We start from the raw sequence: 9,583 nt of genomic DNA, 5'->3' as shown, positions 1-9,583 counted from the left end.
CCCTTTACCCTTAACTCTTCAGCCTCGAGTGTTTGGATGCTCAGTTTTTGTCCACATCCCTAAGCATGAACGTACCAAACTATCGCCTTGTGCCGTAAAGTGTGTTTTTGTGGGATATGGGGCTTCCCAGAAAGGATACCGATGCTTTGATCCTAAATCTAGATGCATGTTCACCACCATGAACTGTGATTTCCTTGAAACAGACTACTTCTTTAACCACCTTAGCGTTCAGGGGGAGAGTGACCATGACCTACTTAGGCGGTTAAATCCAGAGGCGGCAGCAGCAGACCCACCAAAGGAAGTCATCAACAGAACAACACAGTCCCCTGAAATACAGCCCGCACCACCGATCAGTGACATCGCCCAGGAGAACCCTTTACTGATATACGATGTAAGTACTCCCGATACTCCTGGTGTATGTGAGAATACTCAGACTATTGGTGATAATGTTCCTACATTGTGTGAGACTGACCCTGAAACAGATATTGAGTCTGAACCAGACAACGGAACTGAACCAGAAATCTGCGACCTATTGGAAGAACAGATGAATGAAGGAGTCGGAGGATATAAACTACTTCCACCGAGATCTAACCGAGGAATTCCACCAAAAAGATACAGCCCTGAAACCTTAGGCAAGAAGGCTAAGTACTCAATTGCCAACATGGCTAAAGGGCAACTCTCTGAAATGGCGCATGCATTTGAAGCAGCACTTTATGAGGAAGAAGAAATTCCCTACACGGTGGAAGAGGCTTGGAGACACAGACATTGGAGAGAGGCAATGCTAAAGGAAATGGGTGCACTAGAAAGGAACAACACTTGGGAAAAGTGCATGATACCAGACGGGAAGAAGGCAGTCGGGTGTAAATGGGTGTTCACTATCAAACGTCGACCAGACGGTTCCATAGAAAGGTACAAGGCGCGGTTAGTAGCAAAGGGGTATACCCAAACCTATGGAGTAGACTATGATGAGACATTCTCTCCAGTAGCGAAGATGAACACGATTCGAGTGCTATTATCCGTTGCTGCGAACAGAGACTGGCCGCTACATCAATTTGACGTCACAAATGCTTTCCTACATGGGGAACTAAAGAGAGAAGTATACATGGAAGCACCACCAGGATTCTCACAGGGGTACAAGAAAGGAGAAGGATGTAGACTGAAGAAAACTTTGTATGGACTTAAGCAGTCCCCCAGAATTTGGTTCGGAAGATTCACTGAGGCAATGACAAAGTATGGGTACAAACAAAGCCACTCTGATCATACATTATTCCTGAAGAAGTGAGAAGGCCGGATTACATGCTTGATCATCTATGTAGATGATATGATCATAACTGGAGACGATGCAGAGGAAATCGAAAGACTCAAGGGAAGTCTGTCTCAAGAATTCGAGATGAAGGACTTAGGAAATCTTAAGTACTTCTTGGGAATAGAGGTACTAAGATCTAAAGGAGGGATCTTTCTGAGGCAGAAGAAATATATACTGGACATCCTGGCTGAGACAGGACTTCTAGATTGCAAACCTGCGGATACACCAATCCTAGTTAATCATGGACTGCGAATCTCTGAGGGGGCGGAGCTAGCACACCAAGGCCAATATCAACGTCTGGTTGGGAAGCTCATCTATCTATCCCACACTAGACCTGACATTGCCTACGCCGTCGGAGTCGTGAGTCAGTTCATGCATCGACCACAGAAGGATCACTATGAAGCCGCATTGAGAATAGTTAAGTACCTCAAGGGAACAGTTGGACATGGAATAATGTTCAAGAAGAATGAACTCCGAGGAGTGCATGGATACACGGATGTTGATTGGGCAAGCAACCCGATTGATAGAAGATCTACAGCGGGCTATTTTACCTTTGTTGAAGGTAATTTAGTCACTTGGAGAAGCAAGAAACAAAAAGTAGTAGCATTATCCAGGGCCGAAGCAGAATTCAGAGGGATCAAAAGTGGGCTAATGGAAATATTGTGGCTAAGAAGACTAATGAAGGAGATTGGACTCATTTTAGAAAAGAGTCAACTCTTCTGTGATAACAAAGCAGAAAAAAAAAAAAAAAAAAAACAAAGCAGCCATCAGCATATCCGAAAATCCAATACAGCAGGATAGGACGAAACATGTCGAAGTCGATAGACACTTCATCAAGGAAAACATTGAAAGTGGAGTAGTAGAGCTACCCTTTGTTCGATCTGAAGAACAACTGGCTGATATTCTCACTAAGGCTGTTAACTCGAGAAGTCTCATGAATGTGTTGTGCAAGTTGGGTTTAGGAGATCCCACCACTCAACTTGAGGGGGAGTATTAAACAAAGGAAGATTGAAGAGGATCAATCACAATGATACTCCAGAAATAGTTGAACACAATTAGAGGGATAGATTGATAGCATTAAATTAGATTGATACTATTGATAATATTCCATGCATGTACCTTGTGTAATACCTATAAAAGGGGGCAGTCTATGTTGGGACAAAATCATCAAGGAATACTCAATAAACACTCCTATTCTCCTCTATTTTCCTAACTATGTCCGATATACATTTGAAGAGAAATTGTACAAAAAATCCTCACTTTTAAGTATTGCATCAAACCTCTCGTGTAAACTTCACAGAAAAGTTGCTTGATTATTTACGCCCTGAGAAAAAAAAGTCTATAATTAATAATTTTATATAATTTGCATACAAACATAAAACAACACATTAAACATACCACACAGCAACGAAAAACTACACTATTAACTGATGACATTGGTTTTGGCTACATGATCGGTAGCTTCAAAAACTTGAATGCAACGAACTTTGATAACCGAATAAATTGTGGAAGGCTCCAGATCAATGAGCAATGTGTGAAATAGTTCCATGATGTTAACCTTTCTTCCTAAGGTATGAACAAAAATATCAAACTTGACTTTTTGTAAGTTAAGTAGGAATGCGGGGATCAAATGTCATATTTATAGGTAAAAAAATAACCATCTTCTCCAAATCAAAATATGAATACTAAGCTTAAAAAACTGAATAAATAATTTAAAAATTGATTGGAGGGTGGAAACTATACAGGGGGACACATTTTTTCGTTATAAGATGAATTTAATATTTTAATTTTTTTCTCTATTCTCGTAAAGTATTCATGATAGGAAAAAAGCAACTGTAAAAGAATGATGGGCATTAATTTCTTAATTGATAATATAACGCTCTTCTAATTTGTTGATACAATCATACAACATCCCTTAGTAAGAGAATATTTAAAAGTCGTTAAACATTCTCCCGTATGCACCCTTAATCACATTAATGTAATGTGGCCTAATGGCAGGTGCATAATTTATTTATATCTTTAATGTCCAGTCAAAATTAACGTTAGGGCACCCACAACGCGTCACGCGGGTGTCCCGCGTTCCGTCAGGGAGGAACGGGACGGCGGCGAGACGCGTTGCAGCGCTCCGTCCCGTCCCCAGCCCGTCGCTATCCCGTCCCGCGTTCCGTCCCTCCGAGACGCATAACGCGACGTCTCGCCACATCGCCTCGACGTCTCGCCACGCGCCGAGGCGACGTGGCGAGCTCCCAGGCCATGCGTGACGCCCACTCGCTGGCCCGCGAGTGGGATTCGTCATGCTGATGCAATAATTTATTTTTTTAATTCGAATTTAAATATAAAAATTTTTTTAATCCAAACGGTAATGTTACCGTTTTATAGCCGTTTTTCAATTTTATTTATTTATTTTTTATTTTTTTACTCTATAAATACTCCTATTTCATACTCATTTCACACACAAACACACATTTATTCCTCTCAAATCCTCTCTATTTCCACTCCAATTTTCATCTCAAACCAACTCTGTTTTTCTTCTCCCAAATTTAATCAAACTAATAGATCCTTTTGAGCAAATGCGTCAAATAATGGAACAATCACTTGAAGAAGATCGACGGCGGAGGAAGCCGCGCCGCCCAAATGACTCTCCCGGACGTACATCCATCGTAACTGGGAGGAAGTCGCCGCAAGGTTAGTACGCGACTACTTCTGCGATAACCCGATTTGGGGAGATACCTACTTTCGTCGCCGTTTCCGCATGGGGAAACCGCTATTTCTCCACATCGCGAATACTTTGGCAACTCGGGAAGAGTTCTTCCGGGAAGGGTTCGATGCGGTCGGCCATCCCAGTCACACGACGCTGTAGAAATGTACTGCAGCAATCCGTCAGCTTGCAACTGGACAGACGGTCGACATGTTCGACGAATACCTCCACATTGGAGACAACACTGGGTGAATGTGCTTGCTCCAATTCTGCAAAAGCGTCCGAGTAGTCTTCACCGACGAATTTCTCCGGAAGGCAAGCACGACAGATTGCCAGTTCCTGCTCGACCTGCACGAACAAGTGCACGGGTTCCCTGGGATGCTTGGCAGCGTCGATTGCATGCACTGGCAATGGAAGAATTGTCCGGCGGCGTGGAGGGGGTCCTACACGAGCGGCCACAAAGGCACCCACCCAACCGTTATACTCGAGGCCGTTGCCGACTACCGGCTATGGATCTGGTACGCGTACTTCAGGGTCCCCGGGTCGAACAACGACGTAAACGTGCTCCACCAATCTGACCTCTTCACCGAAGTTTTGGATGGTAAAGCGCTGGCCATCAACTTCGTCGCCAACAACCGCCTTTACAAAATGGGGTACTATCTAGCTGACAGCATCTACCCGAAGTGGCCAACCTTCGTGAAGACGTGCAGCAGGCCTGTGAACCCAAAGCAGGCTCTTTTTGTGCAGAAGCAGGAGGATGCTCTCAAGGATGTGGAGAGGGCGTTCGGGGTTCTCCAAGCGCGCTTCAACATCATCAAAGCCCCTGCTCGTACGTGGTTGATGAAGAGCATGCTCGACATCATGTATACGTGCATAATCTTGCACAACATGAATGTCCAAGATGAAGGACCCGAGGCGGGAAATTGGTTCGACCCCGAATCCCCCGGAAGCTCAACCGCAAGTAGTCCGCCGCGAAATGGAGTGCATCCGTCTATACAAGAACGGTTATCTATTCGGGGAAGGACACGTGACTCTAGCACTCACGTCCAACTCCAAGAGGATCTAATTGAGCATATTTGGGAAAACTTTGGCGGAGGAAATTAAATTATGTAGTTTTAATTTTTTTAGGATTTTTATTTATATTTTTTTAAATTTTTTACGAATTTTATGCTGTAATGTTATTTTATTGCTAATGAAGTGTGTTTTTATTAATTGAATTTGTTGGAAAAAAATAAAATTGAATTAATAGTAATTTAAGGGACGGTTAAGGGACGGATGGTTGCAGGTTTCGTCCCTTAATTAAGAGATGGAGTGAAAAAGTACAGCTTTGTGCATGGCCTTATTCAGTATTTGAAAATTTAATGGCCACATTTAACATTTGAAATTTAATGTCCAACCAAAAATCGCTTAATGATACCCATTACAAATCAACATAATATCTAAATTATTGAAAATCTTCCCCAAAATTTATAAATATTTAAATTCATGCCCAAAATTTATAAATATTCAAATTAAGGCCAAAACTCATCTTTTATATAGGTATAGATTTTGTAGCTGCATAGCGCCATCAATCATTTTATATATTTTTCAAACAGCTGATTTGACTGGAAAATTGAAAGGTTAGTTAATTTGCTGTCATAATATTTGAATTGTGAAGAAGGGTAGTGATAAATTGGTTATATAGGCCCAATTTTGGATCAATTCGCCAGTCTATAGTAAGACATATCAAATGTAGGCCCATTGTTAGCAGGCTTAATGATAATGTCAAATTTATTTTTCAATTTTTGAGGCCCAGAGAAGTGTGTTATATTAATTCCAAATTTGATCACAAGGTATTGAGGGTATTTTCGTCCAAAAAAACTTGGAAATAGTAAAAAGTACTTCAAATGATATTAACTCATAGTTGGTGGACCTTAAATGATATTTTTAAAGTTCACGGACCTAAAATGATACTTTGGTAAAGTTCGTGGACAAAAAAAGATCTTCCCTCTAAATTATATTATGGTCACTATACTGAGTTATAAAATTAACAATACTTATTGACTATCAATCTTGAAAGTTCAAACTTCCATTTTTAGTGATTCACTTTTCTCATTATTATCGAATAAATGAGTTCAAATAATATTCAATATTTTTTCAGATATCTATATTGATATTCTTTCGAATTCGAAGATCTAAAAAGGTGCAAAATGCAATTATTTATGGTCCAAATTTGAAATACAGTAGTGTTTTTTTTTCTTAAAAATCCAACAGACTTACTAAAGTTTGGATCATAAACGTGAATTCGAAGATAATGAACATCATCCTATGCTTTCCTCATACTAATGATTACTATTAATAAATAATTAATTTAGAAAGGCAGAATTGAATTTGAGTGATTAGAAGTCCGCAACCACGAGATGGACCTGAGCCACTTGTGATCGAAGTGGCTCAACGACCCACTCCTCCTTATAGTAATATCTCTGGAGGAAGAAGACGAAAACGACGTCGCACCTGGACAATTAGTCCTCTGCAGATCAATCACCAACACCGACGGATCCATCGACAGCGACCGCTTCAGCCGCGCCGCCGCCGACCTCCCCTCCATCGGTGTCATCAACGACGCGCAATTACGGAGCAATCCAACCGATTGCCCCATCGATGAAGGCTCAACGCTACTGCTCTCGCCATGATTAATTGGATCCACGGCTAGATCTGGAGATGCCGCTGCGGAATCTGTTTTCCGGCTGAGCACCGGCATCCGGCAGAGCGGACAGCTGGTGTGCGCCGCGAACCACTGGTCGATGCAGGAAACGTGGAAGGCGTGAGTGCAATTAGGCAGCAGACGCACAGAGTCCTCGTCCTCGAATTCCCCCAAGCACACCGCGCATTCTCCTCCCTGATCCACGCCGCGGCGGCGCTTCCATACGGAGAAGGCGAGGATCGGAATCGATTTGACGAATTTCTCGTCGACGCCGGTCGAAGGCGGCGGTTGTGCCGCGTCGGCATTTGCGGCGCGGCGCTTTATGCAGTAGTTGGCGAGTAAGAGGTGGTAGGCCATTATAGCGATGACTGTGGCAACTATGCCGAGCATCGATATGAGTAACGGACTGAAGAAGGAAGCGTTAGTGCCGCTTTGTACCGTCGGCGGTGAGCTCAAACCATCCATCGTTCATCACATGTACTGTACGGAAATTTCCAGTCCTGGTATGCTTTTCTCTTCTGTGGATTAACAGGATTTGTGTATTTGGAAGAAGCAGATGCTGCTAGTCTACTACTAGCTACTCAATCAATTAATCAATGTGTATATATAATGTGCTAGTAATATTATCCAAATGAAAAAATAATGTATCTTCGATCACCTACATTTTGGGAATTTTAGAGATCTTTGAAAGGGGCAAATGTTTGTGCGCACGTGTTAGAAGAATAGAGGAAGGGCCAGAGAGGAAGGGTGGGAGTGCGACAAGTGGGAGGAGAAATTGGGCTACGGCGTTGATTCACTAATTTAATCGAAAAAGTATGTTTAAAAAGTTGAATATGTCGGGTGATTAGGCGATTAAGTTGTTGAGAATTTGGTGCAATTTATGATCGTGGAGGGATGATTTGTCATGTGATGTTGCTTGCTGCTCTAAATTACTCCCTCCGTTCGCGAATAGCAGTCCTTGTTTTTCCATTTTAGTTCGTCCATAAATAAGAGCTCGGTTCATTTTTACCATAAATGGTAATAGGGTCCAACCTTCTACTAACTCATTCAACTCACATTTCATTTAGAGCATCCACAATGGTTTTGGACAAACAATAGTCCAGCCATAGCCTAGCCATAAACTCCTCCTGCCACATCAGCAACCCTAAAAACTCCTCATGCAACATTATCAGGACAAGCAACTAGACAAACAATACCCCAACCATAGCCTAGCCACAATAAACAAAATTATAAAAACAAATAATTAACAATCACACAAAATACGGAATTAAATTTTCGACACAGATACGGGAATACTCAATAATAATATTAAAAATTTAAAAAGTACATTAATTAAAAAAAGTACATTAATTTTAAAAAAATAACATAAATAAAAAAATTCCTCATCCACACACGAGCCCCCCGCCTCACTCCTCGCCGTCATCGCCGTTGTCGCCGCTATCCGGGACCCCCAAATCTGAGGCATCTGAGCCCGCGTCTGAGGCCCCCACCTGTGCCGCGGCGGAGATTAAATCGGCCCGCATACTCACGAGCATCGCGTGGAGAAAACTCTTCTCCTCGGGGTCGGTTGCCGCCCTCCATTCAGCTAAGACCTTCCACATCTGAGAGCGCGTTTGTTGACGCGCGAAGAAGGCGAGGTCGGCTGTCGACTGGCCAACAGGGGAGATGCCGACTGGACCTCCTGGGAGGCCTGGCGAGCCTGTTGCGCCCGCCTTTAACCAATCGGGCTAGTGCTGCGAGCAAACGTGGGAGGGGACGGGAACTCCTGTACATCCTCGGGGAGGTCGTGGGAACCGCCGCTGCTGCCGCCGCTGTAATCACCGGTATAGTTCAGGCGCTGCTTCTTCGGCCAGCCAGCATCGACACTTGCCCGAAACTTCTCGGAGTCCATCAGCACCTCATAGCAGTTCCAGTAGGTGAACTCCTTGTAAAGCCCGGGCACGGGGAAGGCTTTCTCCGCTATCCTCCTGTAGTCCTCGTCAGTTTGGCCACTGGTCTGCATTCGGAGGGTGTTGGTGTACAAGCCCGAAAATCGGGAGACCCCAGCCCGGATTCGGTCCCACCCCTTCCGGCACTCCTCCCCGCTGCATGGCCTCCCCTCCGGGCAAAATGCCTTGTAGGCTGCTGCTATTTAGCCCACAAGTTGACGATCCTCTGATTGTTCGAGGCGATGGGATCATCGCAAACACTGACCTACGCCTTGGACAGCGCGACGTTCTCCGCGTCCGTCTACTTCATCCGTGCCGGGCTGTCATCACCAGCCGGCTGCGACGACTCACCGACCACCCTCTTCCCCTTCTTCTTCTTTGGCGCGCCCCCGCCCTACTCCCCCCGTTAGAACGGGAGTGTCCGCATCCCCGAGATCTATCCCCAACTCCTCTAAGGAGAAAGTATCACACACAGTGAACTGTGTCTCTGCTGGGGTCGATGTGTGCGAAGAAGCAGTCACAAAATCAAAACTGGAGCGATAGACGTTGTCCCCCCCCCGGCGTCCCCTGCATCCTCGGGTACCCCTGCATCATCTGCATCCCGGGTGCCCACCCCAGCATCATCTGCATCCCGGGTGCCCACCCCAGCATCATCTGCATCCCGGGTTGCATCCCCGGTACCCCTTGCCCGCCTGGCATCGTCGACCCGCCCTGCATCGCCGCCCCCCTGGCATCCCCTGCCATCCCGGGCATCATCAGCTGCCAAGGGTACATGTTGTAGTACCCGGCCATCGGACCCCATCCACCTCCCACGGGTACCGTGGGAGTTTGAGACCCGCTCGTCCCTAGAGTAGGCTCGTTTGTGCTCCATTTCGCGTTGTTGTTCTTGTACAGAAATTAAGATAGAGAGAATACTCGTTAAAACAAGTGGTGCAAATGAAAATGACGTGCAAATCGCGTATATATAG

General features: G+C 44.6%; 1 protein-coding gene across 1 annotated transcript; it reads right to left on the bottom strand.

The window, feature by feature from the left end:
- Positions 1-6,249: 6,249 nt before the first annotated feature.
- Positions 6,250-7,676, bottom strand: LOC121798498 (RING-H2 finger protein ATL52-like). Its single transcript, XM_042197535.1, has one exon. The coding sequence runs from the start codon at positions 7,150-7,152 to the stop codon at positions 6,355-6,357; it is 798 nt and encodes a 265-aa protein (XP_042053469.1). The 5' UTR covers positions 7,153-7,676; the 3' UTR covers positions 6,250-6,354.
- Positions 7,677-9,583: the final 1,907 nt, after the last annotated feature.

The sequence above is a fragment of the Salvia splendens genome, chromosome 4, assembly GCF_004379255.2.
Source record: "Salvia splendens isolate huo1 chromosome 4, SspV2, whole genome shotgun sequence".
NCBI lineage: Eukaryota > Viridiplantae > Streptophyta > Magnoliopsida > Lamiales > Lamiaceae > Salvia > Salvia splendens.
This window is presented reverse-complemented; position numbering and strand designations above follow the sequence as displayed.

What these genes read in the sequence shown, in the direction of transcription:
- LOC121798498 (XM_042197535.1), bottom strand. Translation starts at nt 7,152, where the DNA reads ATGGATGGTTTGAGCTCACCGCCGACGGTACAAAGCGGCACTAACGCT.